This window comes from Anguilla anguilla, chromosome 8 (assembly GCF_013347855.1).
Source record: "Anguilla anguilla isolate fAngAng1 chromosome 8, fAngAng1.pri, whole genome shotgun sequence".
NCBI lineage: Eukaryota > Metazoa > Chordata > Actinopteri > Anguilliformes > Anguillidae > Anguilla > Anguilla anguilla.
Window position 1 is genome coordinate 4,194,114 of NC_049208.1, and position 24,983 is coordinate 4,219,096.

Below are 24,983 nucleotides of genomic sequence, written 5' to 3' on the forward strand. Positions count from 1 at the left end.
TGCTCTTTTTATCAAGAAACCTGACCCAAATCTCTCCAGAGAACATCCAGCTGGGTCAATGGAAAACGAGTGAAGATTAATCAGTATTAACTTTCCATTAGAAACACCACCGACTAGCCTAGAAAGTACTACAGAATATGTTCACCAAGTTCTGACTGAACAGTGAATTTGTGACCCTTAAAATATGTTCACACACAAGATCTGTGGAAAGAACTGGAGCCCCCCACCCCCCAATGAACAGCCACACACAGACACCATGATGAGATTTGCTCATGATAGAGATTTATTATTGAAGCTGTACTGATTCTCACACTCCGTGAGTTTGGACAGATGCCAGAGGGGGTCTGTTAAATGTTGCAGAGAAGCACAAGATTAAAGGCACTGATGTCTGGGAGGGACAAAGTGCAGCCATAGCGCAGCTGTAGGAAGGTGGCGGGAAGCCGAAGCAGAACAGCCAATCAGGAGCCAGAAAGGGGATGTTCCGCACCTCCTGGTTGGTCTTTATTTTATACTTATGCCACGGACCTTGACCTCTCCGTCAACCCAAATTTTATTATATGGCGTGGCAGCCAGATTGTCGGGGAATATCACCATTTGGTCACCTGGCAGTTTAATGTGAAATTTGTCGTCGAAGGTAATGGTCACCTGGAAGAGAGAAGGAGAGATATGAACAGTTAAAATGGGGCTGGGTAGAGAAGCAGGAGAGATAAGTTACCAAAGAAGAAAGTTAACACAGTCCAGTTCACACAGAACACACTACGACTGCAGTGAAAGACAATGAAATAATGAGTGATCTTAGAATAAATAAATCTCAAATCTATTTGATGCAGGACTTGATCTTAATTTATATTACTGATATTTATTTCCATTGCTATAAAAACATATTTTACATAATTGGTCTTGGATAAAGAACATTGAAGGAATGAAGGAAGAGTGGAATGATTTGACTGGAATATTCCAATACAATATTTCTGCCCGAAGGGTAGAAAGGATTTTGAAGGGTAAATTTTCTGAGAATGGTGGCTGAAGATTTCTGGGTGAACTCTCTCATCTGAACATATTACAGGAATTTAGCAGATGCTCTTATCCAGAGCGACTTTTTAAAATAGCATTTTAATTGTGTCCAATTGTACTTAAGCAAGGCAGTACAAGGGTACAATAGCAATGTCCTACCAGGGAATTGAACCTGTGACCTTTAGGTTAGAAGACTGCATTGACTGCCAGTGCCCCCCTATGACACTGATAGCAAATTGCAGACTGGTCCATTGTACACAGGTACAGAGGACTGGAGGAAGTCTCCTTTTAGTGACTCAGTGTCTCCCTGTCCGAGGCCTCACCTCAAACTCCTTATCTGGATGGAAAGGGAAGTCTGTCACTCTCACTTCTTCACCCTGGACGCCAGCCTTGACGTAATTCATGATGATGACGTTTTGGTAAGCTGAATCGTTGAAGTGCACGCTAAAGTACAGCGCAATGTTTTTTTCGTCTGTGCCCACATTGATGGAGAATCTGGGAGCAAAAGAGAGTCACACAAGAGATGGATGATGGATGATCAAGGATGAAGACAGCAAGAAGTTTAATGAGTGCGAACAGTGCTAATGGACACAGAGGCACCAATGACTCACACACAGATGCACATCAGGATTGGAGACTTGTTTAACAAACCGTAAAATATGGGTTGTTGCCCAAATGTAATATCTACGTCTTGATCGGAGAGTACGCTCGAATTCTGCTTTTAGAAGGCATTCTTATAAATTAAAGCCCAACGTGCAGCAATGACTCACCTACGTGAAGTCTTACTGGGGACACCTTTGACCCACAGTTCCATTTCTGGCTTGAAGGCCATGTTTTTCACCTCCACATTCTGTTTAAAACAGAGGAAAGAAAAAACAAGGAAATTATAGTCAAAACATAAAACCTTTCTCTTGTGATCACATGCTCACATGCAAAATAATACACATTGCGTACACTGACTCTTAAACTTCTCTTAGGCTGTAAACATTAGAAAGTCAACAGTCTCCTAGTTGAATCAAAATTCACCTTTTTTCTCAGCAGTGATGCAGAACTGTGCAAGGAATCTCCCTCATATTAGGCAGGGCTAAAGCTAGCATCACAAAGACCAAGGATACTTTCACAATAAATATAGTTAAAGAGGTTGTTCAGTTAATGTTCCATTGTAAATGAATAGTAGAAGAATCGTTGGCACATCCGACAACTGCTCAGGTGCATCCAAAGATAAAACCATGCAATGTAATAAAGGACAGAGGGCACACTGAGAGTATTGCAAAAAATGTGTCTTCGAAGGTCTTTGACCGAAAGCTTGCCATTAAAAAGACACATTTTTTGACACTATTAATTTACAATGGAACATTAACTGAACAACCTCTTTAACTGTATTTATTGTGAAAGTATCCTCTGTGTGTATGTCATGTTAAGTTTATAGAAATGATAAGATGCACTTGTATTTACTAAAATCAAACAAATTTCTCCATGTGCTTTATTTCCCATATGAAGTTATTCTATTTTTTGGCTTTTAAAAAAATCCCAAATGCTGCATACTTACGGTCATCTTGGCAGTTCAGTTGCTGAGTCTTCACAGTTGTGCAGCTCTGATTAAAATGCAATGTGAATTGTAAGGCGTGAGTCATGTATTTATGCTCTTGTGAGACAATGAACAACCCAACTTTAACCAATCATATCAACAGAAATTCACCTAAAACTTGTGGGTGTGTTTTAGTAAAGTGGGCGTGTTTCCAAGTTGAGATAGTGTCTGTTTTAATTGCTATTGGAGTTAGTTCCACTTGTGTCACATTGCAAAATGCATTCAAAAGTGTTAAATTCAACAGGACAGCATTGGAAACTAAAGTAATACTTGATTTATATCAGCATTCTGGTAACATGAAAGAAGCAAAAAAAGCATTATGATACTCTTATCCATATTAGCATACAATACAGGTGAAATAAAAATGCATTCACTGAATTACAATGACAAATGGTGCCAGAGCAGCCCGTAAAGATCACTAAAGCACTATTTTATTTTACACTTAAAATATATGTTTCGCTTATATAATAAATCATGTTTTATTCAAAACAAAGATTTAAGATCTAATTTTAAATGTATATTTTATTAACAATCTTTTAGTTAAAAGTTAAATATTTAGCAAATATATATATTTATTTATATCTTAAATCTTGGGTTCCTGATATTTAGCTTTTTTAAAAAAATAATAAAAACCAAGGTTAACATTTATTTAATGTAAATTATTTAAACAAATATTGGGTAAAAATGAAACATTTAGCCAAAATAAATATTATTTTTAAATCTTAGATCTTCAGTTTCAAATGAATATATCTAGAAAAATTATTTTCAATTGCTGATTTTAAATATGCAATTTGTGACTCTATGTAGTATGCTCCTGCTTTTAACCTCTGATCTATTTTTTAATTACTGTTTTATACTGTCTAATTTCTGCTTTGATGTTTGTAAATTGTTTGTTAACTTTGTGTTTTATGTCAGTTCCCCCTTTTAAAAGAGATTTCGATCTGAATGGGGAGTTCCTGTTTAAATAACTTTAAATAAAGTTAACTAAAAACAGATTTTTTAAAGTCTTTGTTAAAACTGCAAATATTTAGCAAAAATGTTTTTTGTAAATTTTTATTTTTAATTGTCTTTTCAAAATTAACTATATAGCTTATATCTTAAATCTGGGTTAATTAAATTTTATTATTTCTCTAAAGGAGTAAATCTAACCTTATTAACCGTATTTGTGAGAACAGTGAATGTATCAATTGATGATTTGCCAAGCAGAAAGTACCAAGTGATGTTATATGAATACTATAAATGCTCCTCTGTGGGACTTTGAACCTACATCTTGTTGTGTGACTCCACTCCTCTTCTGCAGTAAAAGAATGCTGACTGTTTGCAGTTCTTGCCTTGTACCTTTATCTTGGAATCAAACAGTATTTTAACAGAAACACCCCTTCTGCAGAATAAATAATACTGATTGCTTACAGTTCCTGCCTTATACCTTTTCCTTGGAATCTAACAGCATTACAACAGAACACAATAGCCTGTTCAAATAGTAAGTGAAATTTTTGTGTGTGGACATTTTCTTACATTTCTGGGGAATCATGATCAATCAATCAATCATTTTTATGATCCTTCTTTCAGAAATATTCTTTGCAGCCAGCTCCCTACCCATTACACTGCTCTTCCCCACTTCATTTCGCACTTGCTGTAGGGTTCACACCAGGGTATTTAGAATGGGCACGCATTTAAATTTTAGGGGTCCTATTCTCTTGACTTTGCAAACGTTACTTACAATGCATGAACAAGATACAGTATGGAACAACTCTGTCCACTTTCAAATTGTTTTGATCACTAACCACGGGTGGAGAAATTGTGATTGCAGTCTATTTTTGGGGGGGGCAAAAAAGTCTATTTGGGGGAGTACTGACTGCCAGTGCCCCCCTATGACACTGATACCAAACTGCAGGCTGGTACACTGTACACAGGTACAGAGGACAGTCTCTCATAGAATTGAATGACCAAATAATCAACTACCAAGTCATGCCTCCTGTGTGTACATTAATTTTTTCTTATGAAATCACATTGCTGCCTGTATTCACACATTAAACTGTCGGTCAGCTGAAGGCTCACTGCTGATGAACACCTGAATGGTGACTGAAGCTCTGAAGCCCTCACAGTTCATCTCATTTTATTGTATTTGTGGGTGAATTATACTGCGTTACATGCATTTACCCAACACTCTTATCCAAAAAAACATATATGCAATACAGGTGAAGTAAAAGTGCATTTGCTGAATGATCAAAAATGGTGCCAGAACACAAAGATCACTAAAACACTATTTTATTTAACTCTTGGTTTAAGACAATATATCTTTATTACAAAAATATATCTTTAGCTTATACAATAAATCATATTTTTCAAAACCAACATTTACGATCTGACTTTAAATGCATTTTTAAATCACATTAGGTTCCTAATATTTAGCTAATATTTAAATTATTCTATCAAAAATATTGACTACAAATGCAATATTTAGCCAAAATAGATATTATTCAATCTTTAATCTTCAGTTTCAAATGAATATGTCTACTTTATTGATTTATTTTTCTATGTTATCATAGCTTTGGTCTTCATTACAGGTGCTACATCATTTTATGCTTTTTGGCAATATACAATGCATATCTATTAAACGTGCTGTCATTTCTACATGGGGTACAAAAAATGTCATTCAATAAAAGCTGGGAATGTGCAGTTTAACCACATGTGAATTGCTTGATTACAAATCTAAAATTGTGTAGTACAGAGCCAAATCAAGAAAAAATAGGTATTTGCCCAAAATATACACAAAAGTGATTTTTGGAGAGTGGCTTTCCCTCTTGGTATTGTATTACAATAAAACAACCAGTTGAAGTGTTTATTATTATTTTTGTTGCCATTTCTTTATTATTTTTCTGAGGAATTATTATCGGACAATGGTGGCATCCTGCAGTTTGTGTGTGGGAGCGGTTGGGCAATGGAGTGGTTGGCTGAATTTACTGGCACCATGAACACTTTTTTTTTGGTGGGTTGGAAAGGGGATATGCTTCTGCAATCAATTGTTTACTCTTCATGAGAATCTGAGCTGGTTTTCCCATGTAGTGACATTAAAGAATTTAAATTAACCTGAAATGTTAGTCACCAGCAGGTCCATGCATGTTATTTCATGCTGACCTATCCTTGCAAACCTGCATGCATACAAAGCCTCACAGATTGCATAGAACACAAAATGGCCATCAGGGCTGGTCGTTTTAATAAACCCATTAAAGTAAATGTTCTTTAACGTACCATTTTCACTAGGTTTTTAGCATAACACTGAAATGTTTATTAGCACTTCTGTAATATTTCTGGGTAAGATAGCCAATATTGCTTTTTGTAATTTTGATATCAATACTTTTAATGGCAGCCCTGGATTTTGCCGGTTTTAATTAATAACTTGTCAACAGTGCTATGTATGTGTGACTTGGCATTTTTGTATGTTGAAAACGTGTTTTTCATCAGATGTTATATATGCTCAGACAGGGTTTCCCCCAGAAAAGCTGTTAGGCCCGGTATCTTTTGACGGGGGCCCGGCGCGGGCCAGCGACAGACTGATGGTAGGATTAAGGTAGGGCCCTATAGTTTATGTGATAACAGAATCACGGACGAAATCGCGGAATTGAGAATTTAAAAAAGCTTTAACACAGATTCCATAGGGCCCTACGTTAGGTCAGTGCTAAAAGCTGACTGGAGATTTAAAAATATGACTATGTGATGTGAATGTTGTTATAAATAAGTCATTTATTCAACACACATCTTTAAAAAATCAACAACTATTTACAGCATAGCAGAGTCTTACAAAGAATCTGACAACAATACACAGTCTTGGAATGCTGTGTTTTCAACAACAACAAAATTAATTAAATTAAATTAAAATAAATAATATCAAAGTTTTTGCACTCTACAAAAAACTTGTATTCTAACGTTATTAATAAACAAGTAAAGTCGTTAATTTGATGGCGATTAATAAGTCATGTAATGTATCGAATATTACACTAATGCTATTAGTTTAACGTGACCCACACACTGCTTAAGTTAATATAAAAAGAATGTACTTACTGACGAGATGAAGTGATAACGCAGCTCGTAACGAGGTTATTTAGCCTTCTAAATAAGAAAAGGTGGCTTGCTAGGTAACGTTAGCTTGTGATAGTTGGAAGCGTCAAGTGTTGAACGTCACTACGCGCATCGAGAGTAAAGAACACTGATCTCAGGCCTGCTGTTTTCCTATAGTGAGTTCACGTTTAAACCAACAGGTGTCGCTGGGGAGCTTTCCAACCGAGCCGCCCCACTGTAACTGTAGTTTAAAAAACATATTAAAAATACATTAAAAATGTTTTTTTTTTTTCTTAATTCCCCGATTCTTAGCCCCGGCGGGTGGTCAACTTAGGCCAGGCGGGCCGCCGGGCTTGCAATACACTGGCGGAAACCCTGTCAGAGGAATTGCTGCTCTGTGGGACCTTGAACCTACACGTTGTCGTGAGACTCCACTCCCATTCTGCAAAAAAGAATGCTGCTTGTTTGCAGTTCCTGCCTTGTACCTTTATCTTGGAATCAAACAGCATTACAACAAATCACAATAGCCGGTTCAAATAGTAAGTGAACTTTTTGTGTGTGGACATTTTCTTACATTTCTGGGGGATCATGATCAATCAGTCAATCATTTTTATGATCCTTCTTTCAGAAATTTGCTTTGCAGCCAGCTCCCTACCCATTACACTGCCCTTCCCCTTTTCATTTAGCACTTGCAGTAGGGTTGACACCAGAATATTTAGGATGGGCACGCATTTAAATTTTAGGGGTCCTATTCTCTTGACTTTGCAAACGATATTTACATTGCATGAACAAGATACAGTATGGAACAACTCTGTACACATTCAAATTGTTTTGATCACTAACCATGGGTGGAGAAATTGTGATTGCAGTCGACTTTTGGGCGGGCAAAAATATCTGCTTGAGTAATGCTCTGTTTGGGGGAGCACTGACTTCCAGTGCTCCCCTATGACACTGATACCAAACTGCAGGCTGGTACACTGTACACAGGTACAGAGGACTGGATGAAGTCTCTCATAGAATTGAATGATCAAATAATCAACTACCAAGTCATGCCTCCTGTGTGTATATTTTGTTTTTCTTATGAAATCACACTGCTGCCTGTAATCACACATTGAACTGTCCATCAACTGAAGGTTCACTGCTGATGAACACCTGAATGGAGACTGAAGCTCTGAAGCCCTCACAGTTCATCTCATTTTATTGTATTTGTGGGTGAATTATACTGCGTTACATGCATTTACCCAACACTCTTATCCAAAAAAACATATATGCAATACAGGTGAATTAAAAGTGCATTTGCTGAATGATCAAAAATGGTGCCAGAACAGAACACAAAGATCACTAAAACACTATTTTATTTAACTCTTGGTTTAAGACAATATATCTTTATTACAAAAATATATCTTCAGCTTATATAATAAATCTTTTTTTCAAAACCAACATTTACGATCTGACTTTAAATGCATTTTTTAATCACATTAGGTTCCTAATATTTAGCTAATATTTAAATTATTTTATCATAAATATTGACTACAAATGCATTATTTAGTCAAAATAGATATTATTCCATCTTTAATCTTCAGTTTCAAATGAATATGTCTACTTTATTGATTTATTGTTCTATGTTATCATAGTGCTTTGGTCTTCATTACAGGTGCTACATCGGTCTGGGTTCACTTCTTTACATCTCTGCAAACTGATTCACTGATATTCAAATATGATTCACTATGTAACATTACATTACATTTATTTAGCAGACGCTTTTATCCAAAGCGATGTACGAAAGTGCATATCATGGTCATTGGAACAACTACAAAACACAGGTTTGATAAGGTACAATACTTATTTTGTGCAGCTATTTATAGCCAAGAACACAGTTCAGTTCATGCATAATATATATTATATTAATATATATTAATCGATTAAAAATAATTGGCTACCTCCTTCCTACCTCTGCTGACTCCTATTTAGACATTCACGTAAGTACCACTTCCACTCCAAAGTGGGCAGTACACTCCAAATAAAGTGCAAACTTTTTGATCATGAACCACCAGCCAACACGTCCGTGAACACTGTGGTCAGTATATTTACACACACACTAACACATACTCAAACACACATAGTGTACACACACAAACTCACACACATACCCCCCCCCCCCCCCCCCCACACACACACACTAACAAACACACACTCACACATACACATACATAAATATTTCATGTGTAGACAAATTAATAGAAAATAGAACAATATTTGAATTTCAAGTCCATCTAATATATCTAATTGTCAAACTAATTTCAATCCTTCTTGGAATGCTGCCATACACATTCTGAACGGTGTGTAGTGAGATATTGGACCACAACCTCTTTCCAAACTCAGACTATTATTATCCATGGATGGATGGACCTCACACCCTACATTTTCTGTTGGATTTTAGATGAGAGTAATGCTAGTGGAGGTAATGTTTTAAAATTCCTCATGCCACATGAAATGTTCTGGATGCAAACACAGTATTATTGCATATTCCTCACTGTCTTCAATGATGATTTTAGCCACAAATGTTTTGGTGAATGTATGTTGATGAATACAGTTGTGTACCAACTTAACAACGGTTTATAGTTGGCTGTTTCATTTATGATTGGCAGCACATTAAAACGACACACCTCTGATTTGGCAAAGAGTAAATCGCCATTTTACTGACATACTGACAAAATGGCTCCCCACCCAATACCAAATATTTTTGTAGTGCGAAGTAGGGCTGGGTGATAATAGTAGGGCTAAAAAATAATATTAAACATTTGTAATGCTTTTTGGCAATATACAATACATATCTATTAAACGTGCTGTCATTTCTACATGGGGTACAAAAAATGTCATTCAATAAAAGCTGGGAATGTGCAGTTTAACCACATCTGAATTGCTTGATTACAAATCTAAAATTGTGTAGTACAGAGCCAAATCAAGAAAAAATAGGTATTTGCCCAAAGTATACACAAAAGTGATTTTTGGAGAGTGGCTTTCCCTCTTGGTATTGTATTACAATAAAACAACCAGTTGAAGTGTTTATTATTATTTTTGTTGCCATTTCTCTATTATTTTTCTGAGGAATTATTATCGGACAATGGTGGCATCCTGCGGTTTGTGTGTGGGAGCGGTTGGGCAATGGAGTGGTTGGCTGAATTTACTGGCACCATGAACACATTTTTTTGGTGGGTTGGAAAGGGGATGTGCTTCTGCAATCAGTTGTTTACTCTTCATGAGAATCTGAGCTGGTTTTCCCATGTAGTGACATTAAAGAATTTAAATTAACCAGAAATGTTAGTCACCAGCAGGTCCATGCATGTTATTTCATGCTGACCTATCCTTTCAAAACTGCATGCATACAAAGCCTCACAGTTTGCATAGAACACAAAATGGCCATCAGGGCTGGTGATTTTAATGAAACCCATACAAATTCAAAAATATGTGATTAGAATGTTCTTAACTGTACCAAATGATTGTTAATGTACCATTTTCACTAGGATTTTGGCACAACATTGAAATGTTTATTAGCGCTTGTGTAATATTTCTCATCTCAAGATCATCTAATCATAAATAAATAAATATATAAACAAACTTTTAAACCACAAAAACTAACATTAAAAACAGGGGGTGCCACCAATTAATGTATTTTCTATATATTTAATTTTAAAACCCTACATTCACATTTAAAATGTATAGTTATAGTTAACATTTGCCTTTATATTAATATATAATATAACATTCTTCAATTTTGTAATGTAGAACATTACTTTTGGTAAATAAATTAAATGTTTTACCAAGAATTTCTCTCTAAATGAGTAAAAAGCAAGAACAAGAGGGAAAGAGGGAAAGAGGGAAAGCCACTCTCCAAAATTAACCTTTGTGTATATTTTGGAAAAATACCTATTTTGTTTCTTGATTTGGCTGAGATATTTATTGTATATTGCCAAAAAGCATTAAAAAAACTTTCAATATTATTGTTTAGCCATATCACCCAGCCCTACTTCGCACTACAAAAATATTTGGTATTGGGTGGGAAGCCATTTTGTCAGTATGTCAGTAAAATAGCGATTTACTCTTTGCCAAATCAGAGGTGTGTCGCTTTAATGTGCTGCCAATCAGAAATGAAACACAGCCAGCTATAAACTGTTGTTGGTACACAACTGTATTCATCAACATACATTCACCAAAACATTTGTGGCTAAAATCATCATTGAAGACAGTGAGAAATATGCAATAATACTGTGTTTGCATCCAGAACATTTCATGTGGCATGAGGAATTTTAAAAAATTACCTCCACTCGCATTACTCTCATCTAAAATCCAACAGAAAATGTAGGGTGTGCGGTCCATCCATCCATGGATAGTAATAGTCTGAGTTTGGAAAGAGGTTGTGGTCCAATATCTCACTACACACAGTTCAGAATGTGTATGGCAGCATTCCAAGAAGGATTGAAATTGGTTTGACAATTAGATAGAAATATTAGATGGACTTGAAATTCAAGTATTGTTCTATTTTCCATTAATTTGTCTAAACATTAAATATGTATGTGTATGTGTGAGTGTGTGTTTTATAGTGTGTGTGGGGAGGGGGGGGTATGTGTGTGAGTTTGTGTGTGTACAGTATGTGTGTTAGTGTGTGTGTAAGTCAGTTTTTTTTTTTAATGAACCTGATTCAAAATCTGCTCTTCATCCCGACTGCATCCTCAGCTTTCAGGACAAGCATTCCTTAATTTCTGATTTTTGATAATTACATTACATTACATTACATTACATTCATTTGGCAGACGCTTTTATCCAAAGCGACGTACAAGAAGTGCATTTTCATGATCGTAGACAACTGCTGAACACGGGTTCAGTAAGGTACAATTACTTATTTTGTACAGCTATTTCTAGCTGAGAACAATGAACACTATCCTGGTCTAACATCTGCAAAGCCAAACTAGGCAGAAGATTAAGCTAGAGTATTAGGACAAATACAATTTACCAAGAAGTGCAGGGATGGGGCAACATGTAACAAGTGACAAGGAAAAAAGGGTATTTTTTTTTTTTTTTTTTTTTTTTTTTTTTTTTTTTTTTTTTTTTTTTTTTTTTAATATATATACACAGCATGGTGGTGGTTATTCTAGGTATAGTCTGAAGAGATGAGTCTTCAGGCCACGGCGGAAGATGGATAGTGAGGGGGAGGTTCGGAGAGGGACGGGGAGTTCGTTCCACCACTGGGGAGCTAGGGTGGAGAAGCTCTGTGATCCCTTTGGGCGGGTGGGAGGGGTTACAAGACGCCCTGCTGCTGCAGAGCGGAGTGGTCGAGCAGGCACATAGAATTGAGTCATGTCCTGCAAGTAGATGGGGGCTGTCCTGTTGGCGGCAGTGTAGGCAAGGGTCAGGGCTTTGAATCGGATCCTGGCAGCGACCGGTAGCCAGTGAAGTGATCGCAGCAGAGGAGTGACGTGGGAGAATTTGGGGAGGTTGTAGATGAGCCGGGCAGCGGCGTTCTGGATCATCTGTAGTGGCTGTATGGCACAAGCTGGCAGGTTTGCAAGGAGAGAGTTGCAGTAATCAAGGCGAGAGGTCACCGTAGCCTGGACGAGCAGCTGGGTGGAGTGCGTCGTCAGGTATGGTCGAATCCTCCTGATGTTGTATAGGAGGAATCTGCAGGACCTTGATGTTGCCTTGATGTGCTCCTTGAGGTCCAGTTGGTCATCCAGGACCACCCCCAAGCTCTTGGCAGAGTGAGAGGCAGTCACTGTGGTGCCATCAACCGTGATTGAGAGTTCACGAAGCAAGGAGGTCTTGTGCGGGAAGAAGAGCAGCTCAGTTTTGTTGAGGTTGAGCTTCAGATGGTGGCTGGCCATCCAGGTGGAGATGTCAGCCAGGCAGGAAGAGATCTTATCATTGACCAGTGTGGCCGAGGGGGGGAAAGAAAAGAAGAGTTGTGTGTCATCTGCATAACAATGATAGGAAAAACCATGTGAATTAATGACTGAACCAAGAGATCTGGTGTATAAGGAGAACAGCAGAGGACCCAGTACAGATCCCTGCGGCACTCCCGTAACAAGTGGATGAGAAGCAGAGGCAGACCCCTTCCAGGTGACCTGGTAGGTCCTATCTGCAAGATAGGAAGCGAACCAAGACAGGGCAGTCCCGGCAATTCCCATCCCAGCCAAGGTGGAGAGGAGTATTTTATGGTTGACCGTGTCAAAAGCTGCAGACAGGTCAAGAAGGATCAGGACAGAGGAAAGGCGTGAGGCTCTTGCAGTGGCAAGTGCCTCCGTCACAGCTAGGAGTGCAGTCTCTGTTGAGTGCCCAGATCGGAAGCCAGACTGGAGAGGGTCTAGCAGGTTGTTCTGATGGAGAAAAGAGGTTAATTGTTTAAGAACTGCTCGTTCGAGGGTTTTGGACAGAAAGGGTAGAAGGGATACGGGTCGATAATTTGCTACATCGGAGGGGTCTAAGGTGGGTTTTTTGAGTAGTGGGGTAACACGAGCCGTCTTAAAAACAGAGGGAACATGACCAGAGGAGAGAGAGGAATTAATAATGGAAGACAGATAGGGAAGGAGCTCGCTGGAGATAGATTGGAGAACTTTAGATGGGATGGGGTCAAGTGGACAGGTGGTTGCGCGATGAGAGGTGATCAGTTGTAATACATCGGAGTCCTCCAGCATTTCAAAGGAGGTCAGTGTGGCTGTGGGGTTGTCCTGGGGGGTTGGGGGGCTCACTGGATGGGTGAAGGAGTTCCGGATTGTAGCCACCTTTCCTTCAAAGGCGGCCAGAAAGTCATCTGCGGAGAGGGAAGAGGGAGGTGGGGGTGGAGGAGGAATGAGGAGGGAAGAGAAGGTGGAGAATAGTTTATTATTATAGTTTTATATTTAATTATGCTCTGTAGCATATTTTGTGTACATGTAAAAATTAGATACTGTGAATCTCATTAACTTGAAGCTAATTTACTGCAGTTACTGGATAACTGTTTCACAATAAAGAGTCAAAGCATTAATGACTTAATTAACTAGCCTCATCCTAGTTCCATTGACTCCATGTACTACAGTGTAATTGTCTGCCTACATTGTAATGAAGGCTGCAGTTTGCCATTATGCTACCAAACTTAAAAAGTGCATTGTATGTGTTCCAAAAGCCAAGCTTTCAATTAATCATTTCCAGTATATTTCAAAGACTTGTTTTAAAAATGAATGTTGAACTATTTTTATCATGCAAGCTCCATTTGCATTTTACATGCAATTCCAATGCCAAATGGATAAGTGGGATACATTCAAAACATGTTATGATACAATAATATCACAAATATTAAATTTCTCATGCATTACATTTCCAGTGAGACCATAACTACTATTCATTTTCATTTATTCCAGCAAAGTGAAGAAACCACCCTAGCTGGGAAATTGTGACTTCCTCAAACAGGTGATCAATTACTGGCCACACCTTTATCTCCAGAGAGAATTATAAGTATTAATAGTATTTATTAAATTTAATATTAATAAGTATTTATCTCCAGAGAGAATTATAATTATAAACACAAGGCCAGGTGCACAGAGAGAAGGGCATTCAGACCTCTGATCCTCAGCTCTACACCAGCCTGAGACCTCCACCTGTGACCACACCCAGCAACCTACTTGAGCAGGTGAGATCAAGTGCAGAGAAACCTGTCTTACAGCGTGTCCTTTTAATGACATGGCAAAGTATTCACCGAGTGGTGGAAAAATATCACTTTTTTTGTTATGAATGTTATGTAGTTGAAGTGTGAATTCAACATCTGTTTTTGTGAAACATCATGGTAAGTTTCAAAGCTGATGTGACTTATGAATATAGATTTAACAAATATGAAAATATCTGTTTAGGTCTATATAGAGGGTTTTATTTTTCTGAATAATGTATGTTTGCATATTGAAACCCTGAAAGAGGACAGTCAGCAGAGGAAACCGAGACAGGTACAATAAGAGCGGCACCATGAAGGAATTACCAAGGGAAATAAAATGGGCTTTTATTTTGAAACCAGGGATTAAGCAAATTGGAGAAGTCGAAATACTTGTTTCTCACAAGTGAGCCTAACTACAGGTGAAACAGTCCCATCTCTTCAGGTGAGCTCAGTGAAGACATTGTAGCACCAGTTAGGATAGCCAGATAGGGGCAGAGCCAGCAGTGGGAAATGTACTGTACTGTAATTGAAATAGGGCGGCACGGTGGTGCAGTGGGTAGCACTGTCACCTCACAACAGGGAATATGCACTGGGCATCACAGCAAGAAGGTTGTGGGTTCGAATCTCGGCTTGGGACCTTCCTGTGTGGAGTTTGCATGTTCTCCCTGTGTCCACATAGGTTTCCTCCAGGTACTCCGGTTTCCTCCCACAGTCCAAAGACATGCAGGCAGGCCGATTGCCCATAGGTATGGTGATGGTGTGTGTGCCCTGCGATAGATTGGCCGCCTGCCTCTCAGGCACTCCCAAACACACAGACATGCACACACACACAGGCATTCATTTCCTTTCTGTATTTGTTCATGTGTATATGTGTGTGTATGTATTTGTGTGTATATGTGCATGTGTGTATTGCATGTTAATGTAATACATACTCTCTCTCAGCAGCAGAGATGGGGAACACCATGCATGTGTCCAATGAGACGACAAGGCTCTGTAAACCTTTCATTTTTTTGTTTTGCTGCTTAATAAACTGAAGCAATCACTAAACCATCTTGTCCTTCTCATGTTCATTTCACAGTCCTGACCTGCCTTCAGTAAGGACATCTGGAGAAAACTCTGTTCCTTTGTAAATTGTTGTAAGTTGTTGCAGCATTTCAAATTAAGTGGTTTTTTTTACAACAAAGTTGATTTAATCAAGAATGATGTCATAACATTAAGAACAAATATGCCAAATATTGTTTATAAACGTTGTATTACTTATGATTCATCATTCTGCATAAAATATTTTTAAATACATTTTTAAATAGTTTCACATAAGGAACCAAAGGAAATAAATACTATGACAGGGAGCCTAAGTTCAAATACTTTTTTTCATCCAATAAGCAAGTTTTTATACTTTCAGGTCAATGAGAAACCAGGGAGGGACAGAGGGCCAATGAGAACATAGAGGGGCTCTGCAGTGATTGGCCCATGGCTCTGTGGGTGCTGATGTCGCCACCACTGCTCTTTGCTCTGCTGTATTTCACTGAAAGCACCACTAGAGGTCAGCCTTAACTCACCAGCACTCAGTGATGCTTACCTCTGGGTTTACAAACATGATTCTGGGCTTTTGTTGTCACCCTTCTTGTTTGATGAAGAAAACACAGTCCTAACAGAAGAGCTGATTCAACTTTAAATTGAACCACTTCATGGATTTGTAATTTTCATTACTCTGGCTTTGCTTTTTAACCAGGCTCCCATTCTGTAGGTAAAGGTAATGACCAAAAAGGTGTACACATCAATAGAGAGCTAATTAATAGGGCGTTGGGCCACCATCTGCACGAGAACATCTTATATCTGCTATGGCATACAGTCTACCTATATCTGCTGTTCTTCAGCAGGGATGTGGTAACATTCTCCCACAAGAGTCAAATGAGACACTGTCCAAGAATCTCCCATAAATGCTAACTCCTCCCCCCTGCTGGACCTGTCCTTCACCCAGGATGGCACCACAGTGTCACCCTCTTCATTTGTCAGGAATCTTGGAGTGGATCTGGAAAAACAAACTGTCCCTCAATGACATCATAATGGCAGATTCTACGCCATGCAGATTTTTCAGAGAATTTCAGAAATTCAGAGAATCCACCACTTCCTTCCCATCTACTCAACCCAGCCCATAGTCCAGGTGCTGATCATCCACCATCTGGACTACTGCCACTCCCTCCTTGCTGGCCTACCTGCCTCCTCCATCAGACCTCTGCAGCTCCTCCAGAACACTGCTGTTTGTCTGATATACTGTACACGCATCTATTATACACACAGGACTCATTTTATGAGGTTGCTGTGATATTTTAATGGATATCACCCACCAGTTGTTTGCCCTCAAGGGTGTTTGTATATGGATGGGTGTGGCTATGGCCACGGAACTATATGTAATGGGGGTTTTGGGAGCACGGGGGGCTGTATTGAGATGATAATTGGCGGATTCATAAACGTAATGCAATACCGTGATAGTAAATCACGTGACAAAAGCTATTTTCATGAGGGGAATTTTTTTTTCAACCATTACCCTTAATAAATTATATAAATAACCTATATTAAATAATATAGTGGACCTGGGGTGTCTGCTAGTGTCATTTAATGTCACCACCTCTTTGGCAGTGTTTCAGACCGTAGTCAGGAACAGCAGGGAAACGTCGGCACTAATTTAGCCAATTTGGTAACTTGAGATGGCGACTATCAAATAAAAAAACACAACAAATCCCACAACATAAAGTGACAGGGCACATACTGTTTTTCTAATCTCATAAAAAACATGTTCTCAACGTACAAAAATGCCAAGTTACTCACACATACAAGACATACACCGTCTATAACACATTCATTCAGACTGCCAAAATCCAGGCCTGCCATTGGACATATAGATGCCTATTCAATCAATCTTGACTGTGAGAAAGCCATCCACACACATGTTTGGCCTGTCCATGTACTGCATGCTTTTATATACACACAGGGCCAAGTGACTTGAAAGAATTGAGGAAATATTGGGTAGCATTGCTTTGGAATACTTGTTATTAAATTTCGGTGAGGCAAGATAGCCTATATTGTTTGTAGTACCGTAACTTGGCGTCATTTTGATATCAATACTTTTAATGGCAGGCCTGGATTTTGGCAGTCTGAATGAATGAGTTATAGACAGTGTATGTCTTGTATGTGTGAGTAACTTGGCATTTTTGTACGTTGAAAACGTGTTTTTTATGAGATGAAGTATACAATGCACACAGACGGCGTCTACACACACAAAGATTATATTTTGGGGTGTGGATTGATGTCTTACTATGGCATTACAACACAACACTGCCCCTGATATGAACTTCTGCGTTTCTTTTCCCCTTGCTTAAAGATCAAACACAGCCCTGCTCTTAACCCCTACTCCCTGCTTCCACTTCCTCATGATGGTGAACCAAAAAAATGTCAAAAGCTTTTACTCAAACTTAACACCATGGGTACAATACTTTTGTGTGTTTGGCTTATGAAGAACCCCAGGTAACAAACCAAAACAGTTGATGGGTATGTATTCACTTACCTCATAATAGGACTTCTGGCATACCTATATAACGTAACATGTAACACTAACATGTAATTTTATCTATGCAACATTTTAAAGAGAGATGAATAAACATCCCCCACGAACGCCGGCTATTATTAACGGCAACTTTGATTGCTTGAGCAAAATCAGCAGGTTGCTGGTCAGCAGCTAAGCTAGGATTTAATATTTCCCACATAACGTTTTATTCAGCGACGACTGGTGAGCTGAAAATCGGTGGGGCGCAAAACTTTCCTTTAAACTAATCATTGATCTCAACCTGTTTTCATTAGTAATTTTCTTTTATAATCAAGCGTGCCAACGATCGGATTAATCAAATGGCAAGTAGCCTAACACAGCGTCCTCATACCGTGTTAGGAGGATTAAATCATAAATTCAATTTATCCATTAAAAATCAGTTTTAATCACCAAGTAGCCTACACTTAACAAACAAGATACACCAGTCTGTTATCTACCATGTTAGCTTTCAGAATAACCAGCAAAAACAAAACCTGCACTTCAATTTTGTTTACAATCTACGCATTGCAGATATTTGCCATGAATACGAGTGCGGAGAAAGAAGTGCATGTATCCGCAAATAATTTTGATTAAAAACGTGCACAATTTCGTGCTGCAAATTTAAATAAATGTAGGCTATAAGGCCTAGGCTACTTGCTAAAACTGCCTATTTGGAGAGAGCTGGCTATAATTATATGATAGTATTGACTGGCCTATTTTGTGGATTAATTGTATTGATACTCAAAGAAAATCAGGGGAAGATTCTGCCGCTGCTTAGTGATTAAAACTGATTTTTCTAAATCACATTTATCATTTAATCTCCCTAACACAATGTGAAGAAGCTGTGTCCCTTTCCAATTGATTAGTCAGATGTTTGCATGCTTGTTAATCACTGAAAATGAAGGAAAACAGTTTGAGATCAATGATTAGTTCAAAAAAAAAAAAACTAAAACTTCAAAAAAGGAGAAAAAATAAGCAATTTTTACACAATTTTATAACTTGACCTCATGAGGCCAAAACATATATACAGTATTTTGATGGTTGTGCCCCATGTTCTACTAACAGAACTCAGCCTGAATAATCCCTTGAAGTTCACATTGTTAATCCCTTTAATGAATTGAAAAGCCTCAAGTCTCATTTTACTAAGCTCTGAGACATTAAGCATCTTAAGTCATTTGTCATGGCTTTTAATCTTTCATACCTGGAATCAATTTGGTTGCCCTTCTTTGAACCTTTTCCATAGCCTGTATATCTTTCTATTAGTATGGTCCTCAGAACTGCTCACAATAGTCCAATTGTGGTCTAACAAATGTATTGTATAAAATAAGTAAGACAGTGTCTAGAACCTAAAAAAATGCTTTGATCGCCCATTACTCCCAAGTCTTTTTCACATTTAGTGCATTCCAATTTTGTTCCGCCCATGAAGTAATCATGCCTTATTTTTTTGTTCCCACATGTAGAACTTTACATTTACTGCAGCTATATTGAATTTCATTTGCCAGGTTTCTGCCCACTTCTGGACTTTAAATCTTTTTGGATTACTTCAGTAGATTTCAAGGTATTAACTGGGCCATCATCTGCAAATTTGAATAATGTGTATTCCATGTCCCTGTGCTGTGATAGGGTCACTGCACTGTAGGAGAGTCTCCATCTTGGATGAGTTGTTAAAACACCAGGTTGTTTACCATGTCACAGTTGTGCATTGTGCGTAAAAATTAAATGAAAACAGGTTGTTTTGCTCATCCCCACATAACACCAATCACTGATAATGTCATTCATTTTTTTATTTGGCCACTGTGTTTGGGGTTATGGAATCAGACCACAAAGTCTCTAATAAAGGAGAAGGTAAACATAAGAATTTTAGGAGTGCAGATTTTTGACTTCATATTGCATATTCACTTCTCATTCCCTTGGTTGTTGGTGGTTCTACTGCATGTTCTTTATTCTCAACAGAAATGTAGAATAGCTCTGAACGACTGACCTCAGACTTCTCAAAGTATGAGGAAATGTCAAGCTCTTTCGGACTGTTAAAAAATGAATCTTTTTTTGGCGTATTCTTTGACACAAGAACGTGATTTTCGTAGTGTGTTCTGTTTCCACTGTACTACAACACATCACAACAACCTGCCGAAACATTTTCAGAAATGTTTTTCATGCTCCTTTCCTTTTTTTTCTGATGAATTATTACGCGAGAGTGGTTCTCTGTTTTCTTGCCCTGAAAAGCCACAAACTGTAAACATGACTCAAACATGACTCAAACCTGACCAACAAATGACAGACCAGATCTTGGCCACAAGCCCACCCAGGCCAGCAGCTAGCAAAGGGCCCCGCCCCAGGGACTCCCTGTAGCTGGGACCCCAGGGTAACACCAGTTTTAAGTTTGATGAGCTGATATACTGTAGGGAGACAGTGGAGGGAGATGAGAAGTGGGGTGACAGGGCTGAGTCTGGGGAGGCTGATTTGACTCTTCTCGTGGAAGAATGGGACCGCATCCCTGCTGAAGAACAGCAGATACAGGTAGACTCCACGCCATAGCGGATATACGCTGTTCTCATGTATATGATGGTCCAACACTCTTGTAATTTAACTGTGCATTGATGCTTCCACCTTTTGGGCCATTACTTTTAGCTACAGAATGAGAGCCTGGTTAAAAAGCAGTGCCAGAGTAATGAAAATAATGATTTCATGAAGTGGTTAATATTAAAGTTGAATCAGCTGTTCAGTAGGACTGTGGTTTCTCTATCAAACATAAACGGCTTTATCTTAGACCCGGCGCAAAGCAGCGCCAAGCACAACGCAAGTGTCTTTGCTAGTTTCAGACCGACGCAGTTGTCATTTTCCCATCTAGCGCTCACGTTGTTTAAATAGCAAGTGTACTTGTGCCCGTCTGAGCGCCCATGAGTGTGTTGCTCTTAAAATGAGGTGTGGTGAGGCGCATTGTTGGCGCAGTGCTATCTTGAAAGCGATTGCACGATTGACCAACAAAAACCTGGTCTTAAGTCAGTGTCGCAGTATTTTACTGTTATTTTAAGGGCGCATTATTAAGATAGTAATATGCGCCTACATCGGCGTACATCGCGCAATATTTTTTTTTAAATTATGTCATAATGGTTAGTCAAAATATTTATCAGAATTTCTTTCCTACTACTTGGCAAATCTGCCATTATAATAGCAATCCGCCAAGGTGCAAGTGCACCTGGCTTTTAAAGGGAATGGGAGATGACACGCTGATTAGTTTATTTCATGTTACGCCCAAAACACGCCTATGATTAATTAAGAGACGAAGCACAACCCCCTTGAACCATGCACCTCAATTTGCGCTCAAATTATCCGCCGGTAAACTAGCAAAAGTGGATTTGGGCACACCCTAAATGCACTTGCGCCATGCACTTTAAACTGTGCGCTTAGATCATTAACATACAGCCCCAAGTGTGAGCACAAAATCCACGAACCATAGTGGTAAATGCAGAGGTAAGCATCACCGAGTAATCACGAGTCTAGGCTGACAGCTAGTGGTACTTTCAGTGAAATGCAGCAGGGGAAAGAGCAGTGGTGTGACATCAGCACCCGCAGAGCCACAGCCCAATCACTGCAGGGCCTCTCTGTGTTCTTATTGGTCCTCTGTCCCTCCCTGTTTTCTCACTGACCCGAATGTCTACGTGTGTGGCATCTAATTTTTTGAACACATTTTTTAAATGTAAAAATTACAAACATAATTCATAGAAATATTTATTTATAAATGAATATATTTTTCAGAGATAAACCCAGAATGACTTCACTTGGGTGGCTCAGATACAGAAAGCACTCACTCCAAGGGCAAGAACAGGATTAATTTAATTATTTCACGCAACCACCTGCTTTCTTAAGCTGTTATTAAGGCACAAGATGATGTTGGACATCTACCTTTTTCTTAAGTAAAAAGGGGAAACATGAATAAGATACTATGGTTTCCCAGCCAATAACATCTTGTGGTGGGAAGTATGAAAACTTTCTTATTGGATAAAAAAAGCATTTAAACTTAGGCTTCCTGTCATAGTATTTGTTTCCTTTGGTTCTTTATGTGAAACTATTTAATAATGTCTTTAAAAATATTTTACACAGAATGATGAAACATAAGTAATACAACATTTATAAACAATATTTGGCATATTTGTTCTGCACGTTATCAAATCATTCTTGATTAAATAAACTTTGTTGTAAAAAAAATATCACTTTTAATTTGAAATGCTGCAACAACTTTTTACAATGGAACAAAGCTTTCTCCAGATGTCCTTACTGAAGGCAGGTCAGGACTGTGAAATGAACAGGAGAAGGACAAGATGGTTTTGTGATTGCTTCAGTTTATTAAGCAGCAGAACAAAAAAAGATGAAAGGTTTACAGATATTTTAACACCATCCACCAAATGCCAATCATGTCTGCTGTGATATAAGTGGAAGTCTTTCAGTCACTGAAAGATCTTCAGCTTTTGCACAGTGTGGTACAGCATGCTAACACTGGCTGTGTCTTTCAGGCTAATCCACTGAAATTTGACCGGCATTTGAGAGCATGCATTTCCCTGTATCACTGAAAACAACAGAGTGATCAGTGTCAACATAGGCACTGTCTGTCATCTGCACAGTGTCCTCGTAATACACAATGACATACATTGGCTGAATTGAGGAACAGCTGACGTAACTTTTGGAAGGGATCTGCACAAATTTGGCAGGAGCGTTTTCTTTGAACATCAAGCCCCTGGAGGAGTGTTTCATAGTCAAGGCAGCGCCTCCGATTGGGTCTTTGCTGTAGTAGACGCGCAGGGGCCTTGCCGTCTCATTGGACACATGTATGGTGTTCCCCATCTCTGCTGCTGAGAGAGAGTGAGAGAGAGAGAGAAAGAGAGAGAGAGAGAGAGAGCGAGAGAGAGAGAGAGAGAGAGAGAGAGAGAGACTTAACTACAAACATATATACGCATACACCAACATGCAATACATATATGCACATATACACATGAATACATACGCACATATATACACATGAACAAATACAGAAAGGGAATGAATGTCTGTGTGTGTGCATGTGTGTGTGTGTTTGTGAGTGCATGTGTTGCTTGTGTGTGAGAGAGAGACAGTGAGACATATTTCAATTACAGTGCAGTACATTTCCCACTGCTGGCTCTGCCCCTATCTGGCTATAATAACTGGTGCTGAAATGTCTTCAGTGAGCTCACCTGAAGAGATGGGACTGTTTTACCTGTAGTTATGCTCAGTTGTGAGCAATAAATATATATATTTTTAAATTCTTTCCTCTTTGCTTTTCTAATTTGCTCATCCCTGGTTTCAAAATAAAAGCCCAGTTTATTCCCCTTGGTAATTCCTGCATGGTGCCACTCTCATTGTACCTGTCTAGGTCTCCTCCCCTGACAGTCCTCTCTCAGGGTTTCAACATGCAAAAATATATTATGCAGAAAAATAAAACACCCTAAATATTTTAAAATAATATTTATTATTTATTTTATAATAATAATATTTTCATACTTGTTAAATATATAGTTCATAAGTTACTTCAAATATTACAACTTTGAAACTTGCCATGTTGTTTCACATGCACAATTGTCGAATACAAACTTCAACTACGCAAAATTCATGACAATAAAAGTTATACTTTTCACTTCCAGTGAATTCTTTGCCATTTCATTAAAAGGACACGCTGTAAGACACTTCTCTGCACTTGATCTCACCTGCTCAAGTAGGTGGCTGGTTGTGGTCACAGGTGGAGGTCTCAGGCTGGTGTAGAGCTGAAGATCAGAGGTGTTCTGAATGCCCCTCTCTCTGTGCACCTGGCCTCATATTCTCTCTGGAGATAAAGGTGTGGCCAGTGATCGATCACCTATTTGAGAAAGTCACTATTTCCCAGGTAGCATGAAGCAGACAGCTTTCTTCACCTCACAAGAATACATTTTAATTCAGCACAGTTATGGCCTCACTGGAAACTAATTGCATGAGAAATTAAATATTTGTGATGCATCCAAAATTAAACTCTAAATTTTGCATTGCGATTAGGTCCAATATGTAACGTTATACCAGTAGTATAGAAAACTAGTTGTACTGTACTGATAACTAGTTTTTAGCTAGGCTACTGTAGCTATCCTGCAAAGCCACATTTCTAAATGAATGTTAGCAGACCCTAATGATCCTCTACTGACATACAAACAATTAGTATGTCTGTTGTGTACAACAGACCATTAAAAATACTTCCCTTCAAAAATATGACATTCTCTTTCCTTGTATATCTATTATTTTCTTTGTATTTTCTTTCTTGAGTTCATGCCTATACGTTTCTTTCAGAGTAGAGGCTGTGTGTGTTTGCATGCATTTACTGTATGTACATGCATGTCTGTCATAGCCTTTACACATGAATTACTATTATCACTTACTTATAATAAGCAGGAACTGTAAGCAATCAGTATTATTTATTTGACTCCCAGATTGGGAGTTTCTGTTGGAATAATGTTTGATTCCAAGATAAAGTTACAAGGCAGAAACACTGTGTGTGTGTGTGTGTGTGTGTCTACACTTAATTAATGACATAACTAATAAGTATTATGCATATTTCATAAATACTAACTGAATGACCAAATAATCAACTACCAAGTCATGCCTCCTGTGTGTACATTTTGTTTTTCTTATGAAATCACACTGCTGCCTGTATTAACACATTAAACTGTCCGTCAGCCAAGGGTTCACTGCTGATGAACACCTGAATGTTGACTGAAGCTCTGAAGCCCTCACAGTTCATCTCATTTTATTGTATTTGTGGGTGAATCCTACTGCGTTGCATGCATTTACCCAACACTCTTATCCAAAAAACATATATGCAATACGGGTGAATTAAAAGTGCATTTGCTGAATTACAATGACAAATGGTGCCAGAACAGAACACAAAGATCACTAAAACACTATTTTATTTAACTCTTGGTTTAAGTCACTATATCTTCATTACAAAAATATATCTTTAGCTTATATAATAAATCTTATTTTTCAAAACCAACATCTACGATCTTACTTTAATTGCATTTTTAAATCAC

The 24,983-nt window shown here is 38.3% G+C and overlaps 1 protein-coding gene and 1 long non-coding RNA gene across 2 annotated transcripts; both read right to left on the minus strand.

Moving 5' to 3' along the window:
* Window positions 1–260: 260 nt before the first annotated feature.
* Window positions 261–2,638, minus strand: LOC118234063 (galactose-binding lectin l-1-like). Its single transcript, XM_035430376.1, has 4 exons — window positions 2,564–2,638; window positions 1,785–1,864; window positions 1,338–1,509; window positions 261–645 (listed from the first exon to the last, which is right to left on the minus strand). The coding sequence occupies exons 1-4, from the start codon at window positions 2,567–2,569 to the stop codon at window positions 502–504; spliced, it is 402 nt and encodes a 133-aa protein (XP_035286267.1). The 5' UTR covers window positions 2,570–2,638; the 3' UTR covers window positions 261–501.
* Window positions 2,639–22,239: 19,601 nt separating this feature from the next.
* LOC118234071 lies at window positions 22,240–23,747 on the minus strand. Its single transcript, XR_004766616.1, has 2 exons — window positions 23,637–23,747; window positions 22,240–22,766 (listed from the first exon to the last, which is right to left on the minus strand). It is a non-coding gene; the product is annotated as an uncharacterized LOC118234071 (long non-coding RNA).
* Between the last annotated feature and the right edge of the window lie 1,236 nt (window positions 23,748–24,983).

Coding starts and splice junctions, on each gene's coding strand:
- LOC118234063 (XM_035430376.1), bottom strand. Junction 1,510..1,784: donor CCCAGTAAGACTTCACGTAG/GTGAGTCATTGC, acceptor TTTTGCTCCCAG/ATTCTCCATCAATGTGGGCA. Junction 646..1,337: donor ATCCAGATAAGGAGTTTGAG/GTGAGGCCTCGG, acceptor TCTCTCTTCCAG/GTGACCATTACCTTCGACGA.